Genomic DNA, 20,069 nt, shown 5'->3' with positions numbered 1-20,069 from the left:
GCTTTGGGAGCTGGGGTCCCGACTCGGGATCCTAGCGGTCGCTCTTTCGGCTGTAGGACACCACTCCCGACGAGCTTCTCTCCGCCGTCATGACCGCGGTTCTCCAGGACGTCAAGCTGAGCCCGGCCCAGCTGGGAGAGATCTGCGTGGGTGAGTGCACTACCCTGGCCCTGCGCTCGATCCTCGCCTTCCCATCCCGTCAAAGGGCTCCTCAAACACCTCCCTCCAGGCGCTTTCCAGGCGTCTTCAGTGAGGGGAACGGCGACGGACTGCACGCAGATAAGTGTAATCGTCTCTTTAGGGTTATAGACTCCACCACCCCCCCACCCCCACCCCCGCGTCCAGGCACTTTTTGTGCCGCCTTCAAGCACATTCTTCATATTAAGTATGATAGGAAGTAGGAATCGCAAGGGACAAACATTTTCACGCCAGAGTCTGGGTGCCAGGGTTTGAGAACACCCTAAGGGACAGGAGACTGGGTTTCTCTACCTATCCTGATGTACTGTCTATGCCAGGGTAGAACAGAGGGAACATCGAAAAACCATCCAAGTCCAGCTTTGCAGTTAATAATGGAGAAACTGCCTGGGGATTTGCAGCAGAGCTTGGCCCTGAATCTAGGGCCTCTTGACCTTTAGTATAATCTTTTCCCCCACCTCTGCTTCCCACCTTAGCCTGGAACCTAACATTATATGGTAAGAGTCTCATCACAGAGGTGCTACCCCTAGGTGGGGGATCACTGTTCAACCCCTGGAGTGTGAGTAGGTGGAGGACACTCAAGGAGGTGTGCATTTTCAGAAACACTTTCCTGACTGACAGGACTGCCTCCTCCGACTTCAAGCTTTGCACTACATTCTTCTTTCCGTGTTACCTTTAAAGGCAGGCGACCTGCCCAGTGTGTGCTGATTTGGAAAAGCAGGGTGCATGGGCAGGGGATTGTGGGCCTCTCAGGAACTGGATCTAGTGTCTGACCAGCACACGCTGCTGTGTAGCTGGCTCACACTGCTCCAGACCTTGACATTCCAGTGGTTCTGAAGGAGGATTTGGAACGCCCCCACTCTGGTCATCACAGCCGTGCCTTAGTGCCCAGAGCACCACCTGGCACTGACTGGAGGTTTGCTGTCCACAGGAAACGTGCTTCAGCCTGGGGCCGGAGCGACCATGGCCCGAATCGCCCAGTTTCTGAGGTAAACTTTTCTGGTTCTTGCTCTGGGTTGACTATTCAGACTCTTGCTTGGGCTCCGGCCCCAGAGAACTCAGCCTGCTGGTGGGAGAAGATCAGGGTCTAGTGGACTCCAGACCCGAACACAGCCAGGGTGCTCGGCACCCTGTTTTTCTGGATGCCACCTTTCCCCCACTTTGAAAGGAGAGTGTGTTTACTGGTGCGGAGCCAGGACAAACAGCCTTTGGGCCTGGAGCAGAAAGTTCGCTGTGGCCCAATCTTTCTTAAGTCGAAGTCAGCTTGTTGCTTTGGCTTTTGTAGGTGTGAACTTTGCCTGGATATCCAGGTTGGCACACTGAAGAGAGCTTTTTAAATGCTAGTTTGGCAAGCTGGTGCCTCCAAAGCAGAGCTCATCCACAGAAACTTGGGAATGGGCCAGAACCCAGGGGTCGCCCAGAAGGTACCCTGGTGAATTGCCCTTTACCTCTTGTCCTAAGATGGGGGAGGAACTTTAAATTATTTTCATGTGTAGATTTAAGAACCACTTAGGTCTATAATCCCAGTTGCATGGAGAAGGAATAATAGGAACATGAACTAGTGAAGGAACAGGAAAATGAGAAAGGATGTGGAGACTAGGAGACACTCAGAGTGCTTAGCCTAGACTTCAAAAGATTTCTCGATCTGCCTCCAGATTTGCCTTCCAGTCTTATCTACCTGCCGCTGCTGCTTTAAGTCACCCTGTCTGCCCACTGCTTCCCTAAGCTGGTCAGTCTCCCCATGCAGTACTGTCCCTGCCGCCCTTCTCCTCGCTAAATTCTGCCCAAACAGTGTCACCGTTTTCACCAGGCTTCCCTGAGCACCCAAGACTTAGCAAGAGGGCTTCTTTTCCAGTCGCTGGCTATGCGCTTCCTTTTGATGTGCTTTTGCTGTCTTGCTCTGTTGCTGTAGATGTGGCTAGTTAATTCACTTTCTGTGTGTGGTTGGGCGTCCTCTCGGGCACTGTATTGTAAGCATGTCAGCATCCCTCACACTGAGTCAGTGTTTACTGATCACTGGGTGGATTGGGTGAAGGGGCAGTAACTAAGTAGTAGGGTGTTAGGGGACCTGGGAAGGGTAAATAGGCTACAGGTGCCTAGGACATTCTCCACCCAAGAAGGTCTCAGCAAAGCCTGGCCTGGCCTGTAGTCGAGAGGTTCCCAACTCTGGTCACATGCTAGAATCAGCAGGTTTCACCCCGAGGTTCTGAGTCCATGGGTCTCGGGATTTGCGCAGGACTTTGTGCCCGTGCCCAGCTCAGATTACATTGGCAGAGGTGTCTCCACCAGCTTCTAGGGCTGAAACCCGTGTGAAAGCCTGGGGGAACCCACCCGAAGGAGGGATGTTAGAATACCTAGTACATGTCAGGGTTCTTTGTCCAGCTGGGAACAGGCTTTCCACAGAGAATGGTGGGAACATAAAGGCTGAGAGTAGGTATGGTTTCTGGCCTCATATTTTAGACATTCTTTTTCTTAAATTGAAGCATAGTTGATATACAGTGTTGTACTTCTACTGTATAGCGAAATGATTCAGGTACACATATGTTTATATACACTCTTTTTAAAAAAATATCCTTCTCCATTATGGTTCATCACAGGCTAGTGACTGTAGTTCCCTGTGCTACACAGTAGGACCTTGTTGTTTATCCATTTTTATATAATAATTTGGGTCTGTCAGCCCTGAACTCCCATGCCATCCTTGCCCTAATACTGCCCCCACCACAAGTCTGTTTTCTGGGCGTCCATTTCTGTTTTGAAGATAAGCTCATTTGTGTCATATTTTAGATTCCACATGTAAGCGATATCATATATTAGGCCTTCTTTGACTGGCTTCACTCAGTGTGACAGTCTCTATTCAGGTCCATCCGTGTTGCTGCATATGGCATTATTTCATTCTTTTTACGACTGAGTAATATTCCACTGTATACACCTATCACATTTTCTTTATCCACTCCTCTGCTGATGGACGTTTGCGTTGCTCCCATGTCTTGGCTCTTGTAAATGGTGCTGCAGTGAACTCTGGGATGCATGTATCTTTTTGAATCATAGTTTTGAATGGATGTGGGCCCAGGAGTTGGATGGCCCAATCACACAGCAAGGCTAATTCTAGCTTTTTGAGTGCCCTCCATACTGTTTGCCCTGGTGGCTGCACCAACTTACATTCCCACGAACAATGTAGGAGGGTTCTGTTTTCTGCACGCCGTAGCCAGGATTTGTTATTTGTAGACTCTTAAATTTTAATTTTTTGTTTTATATTGGAGTACAGTTGATTTACAATGTTGTGCTCGTTTCAGGTGTACAGCAAAGTTCCTCAGTTATACATATAAATATATTCGTTTTTTTCCCATATAGGTTATTACAGATTATTGAGTCAAGTTCCCTGTGCTATATAGTAGGTCCTTGATGATGTATCTATTTTATATATAGTAGTGTGTATATGTTAATCCCAAACCCCTAATTTATCCCTCCCCCCACCTTTCCCCTTTGGTAGCCATAAAGTTGTTTTCTTAGTGTGTTTCTGTTTTGTAAATAGGTTCATTTGTATCATTTTTTTAGGTCCCACATACAAGTGATGTCATGTATTTGTCTTTCTCTGTCTGACTTAGTATGATCATCTCTAGGTCTGTCCATGCTGCTGCAAATGGGATTATTTTTTCTTTTTCGTGGCTGAACACTATTGCATCATATATACGTATCACCTCTTGACTCACTCCTCTGATGATGGACATTTTATAAGCCTCCATGTCTTGGCTAAATGTAAACAGTGCTGCAGTCAAGGTTGGAGTACATATATCTTTTTGAGTTATGCTATGCTAAGTCACTTCAGTCGTGTCCGACTCTGTGTGACCCCATAGACGGCAGCCACCAGGCTCCCCCGTCCCTGGGATTCTCCAGGCAAGAACACTGGAGTGGGTTGCCATGTCCTTCTCCAATGCATGAAAGTGAAAAGTGAAAGCGAAGTCGCTCAGTCGTGTCTGACTCCTAGCGACCCCATGGACTGCAGCCTACCAGGCTCCTCCATCCATGGGATTTTCCAGGCAAGAGTACTGGAGTGGGGTGCCATTGCCTTCTCCGTTTGAGTTATGGCTTTCTCCAAGTATATGCCCAGGAGTGGGATTGCCAGATCATCGTTAGCTTTATAAAGAAACCACTATACTGTTTTCCATGGTGGTTGCACCAGTTTACATTCCCATCAGCAGTGCAGAAGGGTTTGCTTTGCTCCATGCCGTCTCCAGCATTTATTGTTTATAGACTTTTTGATAATGGCCATTGTGACCAGTGTGAAATGGTGCCTCATTGTAGTTTTGATTTACATTACTCTATAATAAGTAGTGAGGTTGAGCTGCCTTTCATGTGCCTCTTGGCCATCTGTATGTCTTCTCTGGAGAAATGTTTATTTAGATCTTCTGCCCATTTTTTGATTTTTTTTTTTTTTTAATATTGAACTGCATGGAGCTGTTTTTGTATTTTGAAGATAAATTTCTTATTGGTCACTTTGCAAATATTTTCAGCCATTCTGTGGGTTGTCTTTCATTTTGTTTATGGTTTCCTTTGCTGTGCAAAAGCTTTTTAAGTTTAATTTGGTCTCTCTCTCTTTTTTTTTTCTTTCTATTTTTACTACTCTGGGAAGTGAATCAAAGAAAGATATTGCTGTAATCTGTGTCAGAGAGTGTTCTGGCTATATTTTCCTCTAAGAGTTCTGTAGCATCTGGCCTTACAATTAGGTCTTTATTCCATTTGTATTTATTTTTGTGTATGGTGTTAAAGGGAGTTCTAATTTCATTTTTTATTAATACATGGAGCTGTTCAGTTTTCCAAGAACCATGTGTTGAAGAGTCTGTCTTTTCTCCATTCTGTATCCTTGCCTCCTTTGTCATAGATTAGGAGACCATAGGTGCGTGGGCTTATCTCTGGGTTTTCTATCCTGTGCCATTGATGTGTATTTCTGTTTTTGTGCCAGTACCAGAACTGTTTTGGTTAATATAGTTTAGTAGTATAGTCTGAAGTCAGGGAGCCTGATTCCCCCAGCCCCATTTTTCTGTTTTTTTTAAAACATCATTTGTAGCGCTGCTCCACGGCACGTTGGTGTGTTTGGCTGCGCTGGGTCTTGGCTGCGGCCTGTGGGGTCTTTAGTTGCCGCACGTGACCTCTCAGTCACGGCAGGTGGAATCTAGTTCCCTGGCCAGGAATCGCACCGAGGACCCCTGCACTGGGCCCAGGTTCGTTTCTCTTCCTCAAGATTGCTTTGGCTATTCAGGATCTTCTGTATTTTCATACAAATCGTAATTTTTTTTTCCTAATTTGTGAAAAATGCCATTGGTAATTTGACAGAGATTGCATTGAATATGTAGATTGCTTTGGGTAGTATAGTCATTTTGATAATATTGAGTCTTCTAATCCAAAAACATAGTATATCTCTCTTCTGTCTGTGTTATCTTTAATTTCTTTCATCAGCATCTCATAGTTTTCTAAGTACAGTATAGGTCTTTTGCCTTCTTAGGTAAGTTTAATCCTAGGTATTTTATTCTTTTTGATGTGATGGTATATGGGATTATTTCCTTAATTTCTCTTTCTGATTTTTCATTATTAGTGTGTAGGAATGCAAGAGATTTCTGTGTATTAATTATATATCCTGCATAATTACTGATTCATTGATGAGCTCTAGTAGTTTTCCGGTAGAGTATTCAGAATTTTCTGTGTATAGTATCAAGTCATCTGCAAACAGTGGTAGTTTTACTTCTTCTTTTCCAACTTGGATTCTTTTATTTCTTTTTCTTCTGTGATTACGTGGCTAGAACTTCCAAAACTATGTTGAATAAAAGTGGCAAGGATGAGCTACTTATTTTGTTCCTGATCTTAGAGAAAATTCATTCAGTTTTTCACTGTTGAGAATGATGTTAGCTGTGGGTTTGTTGTATATGGCCTTTATTATGTTGAAGTAGGTTCCCCCAAGCCTACTTTTTAGAGAGTTATTATCATAAATGGATGTTAAATTTTCTCAAAAGCTTTTTTTGGATCTATCAAGATGATCATAATGGTTTTTATTTTTTAGATTGTTAATGTGGTGTATCACATTGATTGATTTGCATATATTGAAGAATCCTTTGCATCCCTGGGATAAATTCCATTTGATCAGGAATTTATGATCCTTTTAATGTGTTGGTGGATTCGGTTTGCTAGTATTTTGATGAGGATTTTTGTGTCTGTGTTCATCATTCATGTTGGCTTGTAATTTTCTTTCCTTTTTTCTTTAAATAGTCTCTCTCCAGTTTATTCTTTTAAAAAAAAAATTATTTATTACTGGACTTCCCTACTGCTCCAGTGGTTAAGAATCTGCCACCAGTGTAGGGGACACAGGTTCAGCTCCTGATTCGGGAGGATTCCATATGCTGCGGGGGAACTAAGCCGAATGCTGCAAGTACCGAGCCCACGTGTCTAGAGCCAGCGCTCTGCGACGAGAGAAGCCATGGCAGTGAGAGGCCTGCGTGCTGCAGCCAGAAGAAGCCCCTGCGCAGCAACAGAGACCCAGCACAGCCAAAAATAAATTAATTAAGAAATTTAAAGATAAATAATTCATTTTTAAAGAATTTTAGTTTTGGCTGCGCTGTGCCTTCATTGCTGCATGCAGGATTTTCCGTGGTTGTAGTGAGCAGGAGCTGCTCTTCTTCATGGTGCGTGGGCTTCTCACTGTGGTGGTTTCAGTGGTTGTGACTTGCAGATTCCAGAGAGAGGGCTCAGTAGGTGTGGCCCACGGGCTCAGTTGGCCCACTGCATGCAGAATCTTCCCTAACCAGGGATCTAGCCCGTGTCCCCTGCATTGGCAGGTGGATTGATTTTTAACCACTGGACCACCAGGGAATTCCTGTACTTTTCTTTCTTTCTTATTTTTTTTGTTGGTATTTGTCTGGTTTTAGTATCAGGGTGATGGTGGTCTCATAGAATAAACTTGGGAGCGTTCCTTCCTCTGTAGTTTTTTGTAAGAGTTTCAGAAGGATAGGTGCTAGCTCTTAATGTTTGATAGAATTCACCTGTGAAGAATTCACTTCTGTTTGTTGGAAGTTTTTTAATCACAGTTTCAATTTCAGTACTTGTAATTGGTCTGTTTGAATTTCTCATTTCTCCCTGGTTCAACTGGAAGGTAGTACCTTTCTAAGAATTTGTCCATTTCTTCTAGGTTGTCCATTTTATTGGTATATAATTGCTTGTAGTAGTCTCTTATGATCTTTTGTATTTCTTTGACATCAGTTGTAACTTTTTTCATTTCTCATTTTATTGATTTGAGCCTGCTCCTTTTTTTTCTGATGAGTCTAGCTAAAGATTTATTGATTTTGTCAATTTTGTTTATCTTTAAAGAACCAGCTGCTGCTCTCATTGATCTTTCGTATTGTTTTCTTCGTCTCTATTTCTCCTCTGATGTTTATGATTTCTTTCCTTCTACTAAGTTTGTGTTTTATTTGCTTTCCTTTCTCTGGGTGCTTTAGGCATAAGGTTAGGTTGTTTATTTGGGATTTTTCTTGTTTTCTGAGATAATCACTGAAAAGTTCCCTCTTTTAAGTGCTTTTGCTTCATTGCATAGGTTTTGGATTGCTGTGTTTTGATTGTCATTTGTTTCTAGGTACTTTTTAAATTTCCTCCTTGATGTCTTTAGTTATCTGTTGGTTGTTTAGTAGCATGTTGTTTAGCCTCCAGGTGTTTGTGTTTTTCACAGTTTTTCCCTGTAATTGATTTCTAATATCATAGCATTGTGGCTGGAAAAGATGCTTGATATGATTTCAGTTTTCTTAAATTTACCAAGGCTTGATTCGTGGCCCCAGATGTGATCTGTCTTAGACAATGTTCCATGTGCACTGGGGAATAAAGTATATTCTGCTCTTTTTGGATGGAATGCTCTATAAATATCAATTAAGTCCATCTGGTTTAATATGTTTCCTTACTGATTTTCTATCGGGGTCATCTGTCCCATTGGTGTAAGTGGGTGTTAAAGTCCCCTACTATTATTGTATTACTGTCGATTTTGCTTTTTTTCTTAAAATTAAACTTTTTATTTTGAGACAGTATATTTGATATAATCACATGCAGTTTTAAGAAAGAATACAGAGACCCTCACGTAGTTTTTCCCCAGTTTCACCCAGTGGGAACATCTTGAAAAACTATTGTACAATTTCCCAACCATGATATTGACATTGATACCATCAAATTACAGAACATTTCCACTACCACAAGGCCCGTCTTATAGCCACACCCACTTTCCTTCTCACTCCTCTGCTCCCTGATCCCTGGCAACCACTGATCTCTTCTCTATTTCTATAATTTTATTTCAAGAAAGGTATATAAAGGGAACCACACCAATTGTAACCTTTTGGAATTGGCTTTTTTCACTCAGCATAATTCTTTTTTTTTTTTTTAGGTTTCTTTTTTTTTTTTTTTAGCATAATTCTTTGTAGATTTCATTCAGATTGTTGTATCAGCAGCCTGTTCCTTTTCATTGCTGAGTAATATTCCATGGTGCACAGGTAGGGCCCACCCTCCCCAGGGCTGCTGGACCGGGTACAGAGGTTAAGAGGGAACCTGGCCTCATCTTGAGGGCCTACTGTGAGCTAGTTTGTGTCCAGCACACAGCTGGAGCTTTTCAGAGGCGGTGTTGATGCATTTCCTATCTCTGTGCCTCCTACAGCCCTTCTTGGAAGTAGAACTTGTGAAGTGCCATAGTTGTAGAATTTGGAGCAAAATGAATTTTGTGAACACTCTTCTAATTGCAAACAGACATCTTTGACACAATCTGGGAAACTTGAACATGGACCAAATATTAGATTATTTAAGGGTTATTGTTATTTTTTGTTAGGTGTGACACTGGCATGCCAGTTATATAAAAACAATGTCGTTCGTTGGCTTGGCAGGCTGAACGGGTTACTAGTGAGAGGACACTGCATCTGGGATTTGCTTTAAGCACTCCAGCCTTGGGAAAGATGTGGGAGGGGGAGAAAGGAAGCACTGTTGACCAGTGTTGACAATAGAGGAAGCTGGGTGATTCATATGTGGGAGTTCATTATAGTATTCCCTCTACCTCTGCGTGCGTCAGGACATTTCGTAAAAAAAAAACAAAACACACCTTTGATTGTGCAGTGTTACTGAACCCACATTCCACAGCTGGAGAAAGGTGATCTTGTCTTATCACAGTGTCTGGTCTATGGCTCCCATTGGTTTGTTTGAAGCCAGTATTTAGCAGTCGTACGCCAGGAGACTCCTGGCTGGAACCAGTGTTGTGGAATCTCTAGCAGTGAATTGTATCAGCCTTGGTCATCCTGTCCCAGTGCTTCTGATTTGCACGTAGGATTCTGTTCTTGTGGTGTCACCAATCTCTGCGGAAGAACTGTTCGCGGCTTCATGTAAGAATTGTTGCCCAATCTGGGGTCAGTCCTGATTCCATCCCACATTCACTGGCTCTGTGACTTGCAGCAAGTCCCTTTGCCTCTCTGGGCCTCAGCTGGGTGGCTGTAAAATGGAGAAACTGGCTGTGATGTCCTGAGGATTGAGAGTGGCAGGGTACCCCCCATATCCTGTCTGGCTTTGGGGTGGGCCATACGGGGAGGAGGGTGAGGGTGGAAGTGCTTTGGCCGACTTGACCTACCGTAGCAGTTTCTGTTTCCTGAAAGCCTGCAGATGAGGCTCAGAGAGGTTAAGTGACTTGGCCAGGGCTTCACAGTAGTGGCACTAATGGAGGTGAGGTTCGAACCTGAGACTCTCTGGTACCATGCCTATATATACCACGGTGCCTCTCACAAGTGGGTCAAGAGGACCCTCAGGAATCATAGGATTTGTCCTCCTGTGAGAGGTGGTAAGCTCTGTGCGAGTGTGCAGTCTGGTGATGGACTGTCCACAGGGTCGGGTCCAGCTGAGGCTGCCCAGCCCCTGGCAGGCCCCTCCCGCTTCCCACAGTGGCCATGACCGAGGTGAGCATGTTTTCATGCTCAGTTTTCACTTTTATGGCTGTTAGCATTTGCTTTAAACATTGAAGTCCTCCTGTGTTGGGTGCTTATACATTTACACTGTTATGTCTTCTTGGATTGACCCCTCAATTATTATATACTGTCTTTCCTTGTCTCTTGTAACAGTCTTTTCTTAAAAATCTAGTTTATCTGATACGAGTATTGCTACTCCAGCTTTCTTTTCATTTCCATTTGCATAGAATATCTTTTTCCACTCCCTCACTTTCAGGCTGTATGTGTCCCTAGGTCTGAAATGGGTCTCTTATAGATAGCATGTATATGGGTCTCATTTTTGTATCCATTCAGCCAGTCTGTGTCTTTTGGGTGGAGCATTTAAATCATTTACATTTGAGGTGATTATCCATATGTGTGTTCCTATTGCCATTTTCTTTTTTAAATATTTTTTATGTATTTTTGGCTACGTCAGGTCTTCGTCTCGGCACGTGGCATCTTCACTGTCACACGAGGGCTTCTCTCTGGTTGTGGTGCATGGGCTTAGTTGCCCTGTGGGCTCTCAGTTCCCTGATCAGGGATCACACCCCCATCCCCTGCATTGGAAGGTGAATTCTCAAGCCCTGGACGCCCACACCTTACTGCCGTTTTTGTAATTGTTTTGGATTTGTTTTTGTTGATCTTCCTTTCTTCTGTTCTCTTCTCTGGTGGTTGGATGACTATCTTTAGTGTTGTGTTTGGGTTGCTCTTTCTGTGTGTGAATCTGTTGTAGTTTTGGTTTGCAGTTCCCATGAGGCTTCGATACAGCAGCGATCTATATGTGTACAAGGTTAAGTTGCTGGTTCTTAATTTCAAATGTAGTTCCCATTTCCTTCAGTTGTACTCTCTTCTTCTCATGATTGCTGATTTTTTTAAAACTTATTTTATTTATTCGGCAGTGTCGGTCCCTGTTGTGGCAGTGGGATTTTTTGTCGTGGTGCTCAGGCTCCATAGCTGGGGTGTGTGGGCCTAGTCGCTCCATGGCATGTGGATCTTAGTTCCGGGACCACAGATTGAACTCACATCCTCTGCACTGCAAGGTGGATCTCCAGCCACTGGACCATCATGGGTGCTGGTTTTGCCATCCTATTTGTGTGTGGATGATTTCCTATTACTTTGTTTGCTTTTATTGGAGAGCTTTCCCATTTTTTTATTTTCTTGTTAGGGAATTAGTTGGTTTTGTGGTGCTGAGTTCTCTCAGCTTTTGCTTGTCTGTAAAGCTTTTGATTTCTCAGTTGGATCTGAATGAAAACCTTGCTGGGTGTTCTTGGTTGTCGGTTTTTTCTTTTCATCACTTTAAATATATTGAGCCACTCACTGTCTTCTGATCTGCATTGTTGCTGCTGAAATAACCTTAAATCAGTTGATAACCTTATGGGGATTCCCTGTATGTTATTTGTTGCTCTTTTATTGTTTGCTGTGTTGGGTGCTGAGTCTTCATTGCTGCGTGTGGGCTTTCTCTGTCTGCGGCAAGTGCGGTGCTCTCCAGCTGCACGCACAGGCGTCTCTCGCTGTGGAGCGTGGTTCAGGCTCCGGGCTTCAGTACTTGTGGCACACAGCTCCAGTTGCTCCGCAGCACGTGGGATCTTCCCAGACCAGGGATGGGAACCCGTGTCCCCTGCATTGGCAGGCGGATTCCCAATCACTGGCCCCCCCAGGAAGCCCAGGCAGCCTGTCTTCTGATGGCTGGGTGGGGCTGTGTTCCTGCAGAGTTGGTTGTTGGGCCTGAGGCTTTCCCGCAGTGGAGCCTGCAGGTTGTTGGCTGGGCCCTGGTCTTGGTGCCGAAATGGGGGCCTCCAGGAGAGCTCACACCAGTCGTGTTCCCTGGAGGCTCCATTATCGTTGTGCTTGTCCTGAACCTCAGCTGGTGAGCTGCAGCCGCCCTTTGCCTCCCCAGGAGACCCTCTAAGATCACTAGGTGGGCCTCGCCCAGGTTCCTGTAAAGGTGCTGCTTTAAGCTGGGCCCCAGTGCACATGAAACCGGCTGTGTGCCCTCAGAGAGGGGGTCTCCATTCCCCAGCCCTGTGGAGTTCCTGCACTCAAGCCCTGCTGGCCTTCAAGGCTAAATGATCTGGGGGTTCTTCCTTCTAAGGCCAGCCCCGCAGACTGTCTTGGAGGGCTCTTTTTTTGTGGGAACATCCTGTGTGGTCTGCGTGTGTTTAATATTTGTTGGTGTGAGAACTCTCTTTATAGTATGTCTGCCACCTCTTTCCTCAGTGTGTGCTGGCCGCTGTCCCCTCTGACAGGGGGTGTGACTGATGCACTGAGCAGAGCCTGCGCTGGGTATTTGATCAGGGCCTCCACTCTGCTCTGTGGTTGCAGCGGCCTGTCAGGGCGCGGTCTGCTCCCTAGGTGTTGGAGTAGAGGCCCTCAGATCCCTTCCTTAACTGTGTGTGTGATATGCGGTATGAGGCAGCAGGGTTGGCGCACTCCCCCTCAGAGAGAAACCACTGGGTATTCCCATTCCGGAGCTGTTCACCGTGGGTGTGCTCTGTTGTCACCTTTCGCCCGTGTGCGAGCTCTCAGATGATGCCATTGGCACGTCTCTCAGCCCCATCGTAAGTGTGGGAATGCCACAGTTGGCCCTGGTGTCTCTCCGGTGTTGTTTTCACCAGGCCACCAGCATCCATCCACTGAAGTCAGGGCCCAGGTTGCAGTAATTATGGATCTGGACTGCCTGGGGGTGCTGTGGAGCAGCTCAGACTCTGCCCTGGCCCCACCCCAGTGTGTGCGTGTCCCCAAAGTCCTCAGCTGCAAAAGCTAGACCTGTCTGGGCTGCAGGAGATGTTCTGCAGGCACTGAGTTCACAAAGCCCATGGTTGTTCAGTCGCTCAGTCGTGTCCAGCTCTTTGCGACCCCATGGACTGCACCACACCAGGCTTTCCTGTCCTCTGCTATCTCCCGGAGTTTGCTCAAACTCATGTCCATTGACTTGGTGATGCCATCTCATCCTCTGTCACCCTCTTCTCCTCCTGCCTTCAATCTTTCCCAACATCACGGTCTTTTCCAATGAGTCTGCTCTTCCCATCAGGTGGCCAGAGTATTGGAGCTTCATCTGCAGCATCAGCCCTTCAGATGAATATTCAGGGTTGATTTCCTTTAGGATTGACTGGTTTAATCTCCTTGTCCAAGAAACTCTCTCAAGAGTCTTCTCCAGTACCACAGTTTACAAGCATCAATTCTTTGGTCCCCAGCCTTCTTTATGGTCCAATTCTCACATCTGTACGTGACTACTGGGAAAACTATAGCTTTGATTATACGGATCTTTGTCAACAGAGTGAGGTCTCTGCTTTTTATTATGTTGTCTAGGCTTTTCTTCCAAGGAACAACAGGTGTCTTTTAATTTCACGGCTGCCGTCACTATCTGTATTGATTTCAGAGCCCAAGAAAATAAAGTCTGTCACTGTTTCCACTTTTTTCCCTAAATATTTGCCATGAAGTGATGGGTTTGAATGCCATGATCTTATTTTTTTAAATGTTGAGTTTTAAGCCAGCTTTTTCACTGTCCTCTTTCCCCTTCATCAAGAGGCTCTTTAGTTCCTCTTCGCTTTCTGCAATAAGGGTGGTGTCGTCTCTGTATCTGAGGTTATTGATATTTCTCCCGGCAATCTTGATTCCAGCTTGAGCTTCATCTAGCCTGGCATTTCACATGATGTACTCTGCATATAAGTTAAATAATCCCATCGTGGGGTGTAGATCTGTTCATGCAGCTGGGAGGAGAGATTACAGCTCTTCTCCCTTAGTTGCATAGCCTCTGAGGCTCAGCCGTGGTTTTAGCTCCACCTCTGCATGTGGATCACCCTCTGGTCCCTGCTCCCAAGTCTGCCTCAGAGCACATGAGCCCACTCCGGCAGGGAGGGGCGTGAGAGCCTGTCCTGGCTGGAGCCCTTCCAGGTGTCTAGGAAGGTAGGGTCGCCACTCGGGAGAAAGGCTCAATGGTGGCCCCACCCTTGGCACATCACTCAGCAATGGGGCTTCGCTTGTATGGTGGTCCCGGCTTCCTCTGTGAGTGTTCTCGGTTGCAGAGCTCCTCACTCCCGCCACTTCAGGCTGTCTCGTGGCAGCCAACGGCAGTCCTCTCCCTAGGTCTGCTTTCCAGCCCCTGTGTGCACCCGTGGACACGTGTCTCAGGCTGGGGCGCAGCGGGCTGGGTCGGACCATCTGTGCAGGTCTCTCCATCCTGCCTGCTGGTTGCTGTGTTCTCCTCTGAGTTTCCAAAGATCCCCTTCTGCCCAGCTGATCTCCCTGCCAGTGAGGGGGCTTCCCCACATGCAGGAACCTTCTCTCCTTCAGCTCCACCCTCAGGGGTGTAGGTTCCATCCCACTTCCTCTTCCTTTTCCCTTCTTTCTTTTTTCCTACCTGGGTATGTGGGGGATCTATCTTACCTCTCATCCACGTGTCTTTTTGAATTCGAGTTTTGTCTGGATGTGCACCAAGGAGCGGGATTCTTGGATCAGATGGCAACTCTATTTTTAGCTTTTTGAGGCACGACCATACTGTTTTCCATATTAGCTACACCAACTTACATTCCCACCAGCGTTGTAGGAGGGTTCCTTTTCTGTCCACCCTCTGTGGTATTTGTTATTTGTAGACTTTTAAACGATGGCCATTCTGACTGGTGTGAAGTGATACCTCGTTGTACTTCTGATTTGCGTTTCTCTAATAATTAGCGATGTGGAGCCTCTTTTCCTGGGCCTGTTAGGCCTCTGTCATACTTTAGACATTTCTTTTGCACCGGTTCTCTGTCCTGGCCACAGGCGTCTTCTCTGTTCTTTAGGGCAGCAGTCTCCAATCCTTTCGGCACCAGGGATCAGTTTTGTGGAAGCAAGTTTTTCCACAAACTGGTGTATGGGGGGATGGTTTCAGGATCATTCAAGCACATTAAATTTACAGTACACACTATTTCTATTATCATTACACTGTGATGTATAATGAGACCATTATACAACTCACCATAATGCAGAGTCAGTGGGAGCCCTAAGCTTGTTTTCTTACAGCTAGACAGTCCCATCTGGGGGTGGTGGGAAAAGAGCGTGTTGCCTCTGTCCAGTCTACTCCACAATCTCATGTAGGTTGCTGTCACTGCAGAAAACCCTGCCTCATAAAGATTAGATGTTGGAAATGGAAGCAGGTTTTTCAGTGCTTTTGTGGAAATCTCAGGATATTCAGCCTCGATTTGAATCCAGAAAGTGTGGAGATTTGAAATTGTCTGAAACATGACTTTTAAGGCCACCATCATTTTCAGTCTAAAGCAGTCGATCCTCTTCTAGCACAGCCAAAGTCAATTTCCCTGGCTTATTCACAAATGGGTTGTGGATCCATTCCTTCCCAGTTTGGGGGTCTTTTGTGGTTGGGAAGTAATGCTCAGACTCTCTTGAAAGCTGAGATAGGTGATCATGCAACAGCTGGGAGAAGGAAGGTGCTGGCTCAGTCTGTTTCAAAATCTCTGCTAATGTTTGAAAAATCCCAATGTTCACCCATTGCCCACGTAACTCCAGTTTGGCTGTGAATGCAGCCACTTTATCTGCCAACTTGAACACAGTTGTCATTCTACCCTAAAATGACAGATTGAATTCGTTGAGTAGGTTAAGTATGTCACTCAAAGTAGGCAAGTTTTGTGGTCCACTCTCCGTCACTGAAATGTGGTGACTTTTCCTAAAAGAAATCTCTGGAGCGGCTCTTGTAATTCTGGCCAGGGATCTTGTATGTAAGACGCGTGTGCTCCGAGTCCATCTCTTCAGAGAGTTCTGTGCACAGACATGAGTTGTGGCAAGTGCTTTAATGTGGCTGATAACTGTAATCCCGTCTCAGAACACTGCTAAGTTCAGGTGACTTTTTCACATAGCCAGCATTTCCCTATGGAGGATGCGGTGTGTAGACTCACATTCAGAAGCTACCTCTTTGACTTGAGTAGAGAAACCAGAAAGCCATCCAGTCATTCATGCGTGACACAAAAAGATTCAGTTTTCCTGGTATGTAATCAAAGATTTGAATCGTTCTGCAACTGTAGTGTGGTTGGCAACAAAAGGGTACATAACATATCCGCATACACATCCTCCTAAAAAACAGACTGCACAGACAAGCACTGTTGCCTTGTAGTCTATGTACCTCGGGGAGTCATTTATCCTCTCTAACAACTGTGTTGGGCTCTCCTGGTGGCTCAGATGGTAAAGAATCCGCCTGCAATGTGGGAGACCTGGGTTCGATCCCTGGGTTGGGAAGAGTCCCCTGCAGGAGGGCATGGCAACCCACTCCAGCATTCTTGCCTGGAGAATCCCATGGACAGAGGAGCCTGGCGGGCTGCAGTCCGTGGGTTTGCAAAGAGGCAGACACGACTGAGCGACTAAGCACGGCACACAGCACAACATCCGCTGCTATTAATCTTCTCATCAGTTTGTCTAGTTATGGTGTTGTTTGAAAGAGGAACACGTGCCACCATTTAAACTGCAGCCTCTCCTGTAAAAGTTCACAACAGATGTCAGGCAGGATCAACTCTACCAGTAGGGCTTCTTAACTTTAGCTGTAAGGTTAGCCGCTACGAATGATGCTCTCAGTACAGGTCTGTTTGATGAAGTGAGTGGTAGCCTTCAGCAATTGCTTCTGTTCTTCATGTTTGAGTTTTTTCTTCGTAAAAATGCCAAAGGCTTGTCTGTCTGTCTGTACTTTTGGTTGCGCTGGATCTTCATTGTTGCACCCAGGCTTCCTCAAGTTGTGGCGAATGGGGGCTACTCTGTTGTGGAACAGGAGCTCTAGGCACATGGGCTTCAGTAGTTGTGGAGCACGGGCTTAGTTGCTCTGAGGCATGTGGAATATTGCTGGACCAGGGATCAAACCTGTGTTCCCTGCATTGTCAGGCGGATTCCTACCCACTGTACCACCAGGGAAGTCCCAAAGGCTTGTCTTTTAATGCAGGGTGCTTGGTCTCCATGTGGTGAAGCAGTTTTGAAGGTTTTTTAGCTTTGTTGGATGGCCGGTCACCACAGTTACAAAGCACGCTTGGAAAATGTGAGTCACTTGTTGTAATGAACCCATAATTTAATTAGGACTCTTGGTATTTTCTTTTAAATGCAGCTTTCTTTTTTGTCGGCAGTCTTAGGAATCTTCTGCTCTCTCATCATTGGGTCTTCCCACCTTTTAAGAAGCTCTCCAGCGACGTTTGCTTTCTACTCATTTTGGCTAGGGTTAGCTTGTGGGCTTTACGAAAACTGAGACAGGTGCATAGTGTGGGAAAGAGGCCCAGACGGAAGTGGTCAATAAAATAATGGGCGAGCCACAGGCGGACTGAAGTGTCAGATTCTGACTTAAAGCCTGCCACCAGATGCGGCTTAACTGTCGCTTGCCACTCACTGATAGGGCTCTGATATGAATCTGCAGCTGATTTGTTATGGTCCGTGCGTGGTCAGACCTCTCTGCTAATGATGTGTATTTGCAGCCACTCCCCACCCTAGCCTCACTGACTCGCTCCACCTCAGATTGTCAGCCATTAGATTCTTAGAAGGCGCGCATAGCCTAGATCCCTCGCATGCTCATGCACAGAAGGGTTTGAGCTCCTATGAGAATCTAAGGCTGTGCCTGATCTGGCAGGAGGCGGAGCTCAGGCGGTAGTGCAGGCGATGGGCATGGCCACCAGCTGCCACCCGCCTCCTGCGATGCCCGATTCCTAACAGGCCAAGGACTGGTACTCACCCATGCTCTGAGGGCTGGAGACCCTGGCTCTAGGAGAAAGAGGGTTGTACAGTTTCACTTTTGAACCTTCAAAGCCAAGACAAGACCCAGCCAGCCTTCTCTTGCTTTGGGCCATGCTTGGCCTTGGTTGAGGAGAATCACTGGATGGAAGGGCATGTGCTTGTGGGGCCTGGGGCGCAAGTGCCTGCAGAGATGGGTTTGCCCAGTGTGAATCGCCTGGGGTGCGGGCAGGGCTGCCTGTTTGTTCCCCTGGTCTTTCTGTCCGACCTTCCCCCAACTCCCCCACAAAGGGGCAGTCAGGCTGGCCAGGAGCCCGGGCCTGCTTTCCCTGAGCGCTGGGCAGAGAGAGGGGGGCTGACTTTCTTGCTTCCTGTTTCAGTGACATCCCGGAGACTGTGCCTTTGTCAGCTGTCAATAGGCAGTGTTCGTCGGGGCTCCAGGCGGTGGCCAGCATCGCTGGTAAGTTGTGACTGGGTAGGCACCCGTGGCTACGACCTGGCCTTAGTCCTGGCTCCATGGGTTTGGGTCAGTAGAGTCCTTGCCTGCAGGGCAAGTAGTAATTTCTGAGAGGACCGTACCCACAGAAAGCATGGAGGAAAGCCCCCCACTGCAGCCCCCGAGCCTTTTCTGAGCACTCCTGGGTCTCCATCTCGGAGGCTGGGGCTGAGTCCCCCTTAGAGACCAGGTGGGGAAGAGGCTCCCCTGTTCCCAAGACAGATGGACTCTGGGGAAAGATGTTTATAAAATGCTTTTGTTGCAGGTGGCATCAGAAATGGGTCTTATGACATTGGCATGGCTTGTGGGTAAGAATTTCTTTCTGCAGGAGCTTATTAACCAACTTGCAACAATGAAACTAATGTTCTCTCCTGAATTCTCAGAGGCTATGAGTTCATGCTTCTCCCTCCAGCCCTTTCAGGCCGCTGGCTGCCAGTTGGTTCCTACAGATTCTGCTTAGAATCAGCCCCCAGTTCTGGCTGTTTGGGAACCGCTCACACCTCTCACCACCAGGGGAAACTGGCTTTGAAGAGCTTTCTTTTCTTGGAATCTGTCAGGCTGGAGATGTGGGCAAGCATTTGGAGAAGACACAGCACTGGGTTCCCGTCTGTGGCAACCCTTGTTGATTCGTGATGGTTGCTGAGAATGGAAAAAGCAGTTTTGGTTCCCAAAAAGCCCAGGACAGCTGCCTGCTCTAGAACTAGTTTGTTCATTTAACAGGCTGTCTGCCCCCTCGCCCTGTCCAAGGTGGAAACTTCCGCTGCCTCCTGGGCTCTGAGGGACACGGTCAGACCTGTGGTGCTTTGGTCCCTGTCAGCTGTGACTCCCTCAGCTGCAGCCCACGGAGCCCCACGTGTACTGGGTGGCACTCCAGGGAGGGGAGGCTGGGGTGGCGTCTGGTGCTGGGAGCGCAGGCCCCTTCAGGGCTTCGGCAGGCTTGAGGGGCCGGCAGCCCCAGGATACTGACCCACTCCCTCTGCCTCTCAGTTCCTCTCCAGAGCATTTCTTCATCGGAGCCCTGCTGGGCCATCTTGGAGCTGTGCCAGTTGGCACTGGCTGTACTGCCCGTGTCAGCAAACCCAGAGACGACACCTCAGGGACTTTGGTGGGGCAAAGGCCACTGACCAGGCTGTCCCTGGGCTTCTCGCGCTCTCACTGGACGATGGATGGGGGTGTGTGTGGACTGAGGAGAAGGTTGGAGCCTTCATGGGTTTGACGGGGAATTTGAGTCCCCAGCACGTGAAAGACCAAATTACAATGTTTGAGGGTTTGGGCCAGGACAGCCCCCCGTGTCACAGGTTGACTGTTCCTCAGCCTTTGCTCATGACGAGTGGCTCAGGATGTTGTAAGTGGCAGTGGGCTCTGGAGCCCGACTACCTGAATTTGGTCCCCACTGACAAGTTAACTTAGCTTCTCTGGGCCTGGCATTGCTCACAGCGCTCTTAATACTTGGGAGGATTTTTCAAATAGTGCTGGGCGCATGAAAAGCATGCAAAGTTATGTGTTACCACCCTTTGAAGCCTTATATTCTGCCACGTCCTGGAAGCCCTTTGTGACCACACTAACTCGAGATCTCAGCCTTCCCCTCAGCTCCTGGCACCTCCTCATCCACACAAGTCAGCTTGCTCTTTGACATGTGGCTTTTAGAATATTGGTCTCTTCTCTCTTCTGGATCTGTGGCCCCTGAGGGCAGGGCCTGGGCTCGTTAGACGTGT

General features: G+C 46.9%; 1 protein-coding gene across 2 annotated transcripts in view; it reads left to right on the top strand.

Moving 5' to 3' along the window:
* Positions 1–20,069, top strand: part of ACAA1 (acetyl-CoA acyltransferase 1) — a 30,854-nt gene that overhangs the window by 435 nt on the left and 10,350 nt on the right. For both annotated transcript variants that reach the window (XM_045163943.1, XM_045163944.1), the window contains exons 2-5: positions 57–150; positions 1,127–1,184; positions 18,239–18,318; positions 18,620–18,662. In XM_045163943.1, the coding sequence (XP_045019878.1) occupies positions 57–150; positions 1,127–1,184; positions 18,239–18,318; positions 18,620–18,662 (275 nt within the window). The remainder of the gene's footprint in view (positions 1–56; positions 151–1,126; positions 1,185–18,238; positions 18,319–18,619; positions 18,663–20,069) is intronic.

The sequence above is a fragment of the Bubalus bubalis genome, chromosome 21 (genome assembly GCF_019923935.1).
Source record: "Bubalus bubalis isolate 160015118507 breed Murrah chromosome 21, NDDB_SH_1, whole genome shotgun sequence".
In the NCBI taxonomy this organism is placed as follows: domain Eukaryota; kingdom Metazoa; phylum Chordata; class Mammalia; order Artiodactyla; family Bovidae; genus Bubalus; species Bubalus bubalis.
Note: the sequence above shows the minus strand (reverse complement) of the source record. Positions and strands in the feature narration are given on the sequence as shown.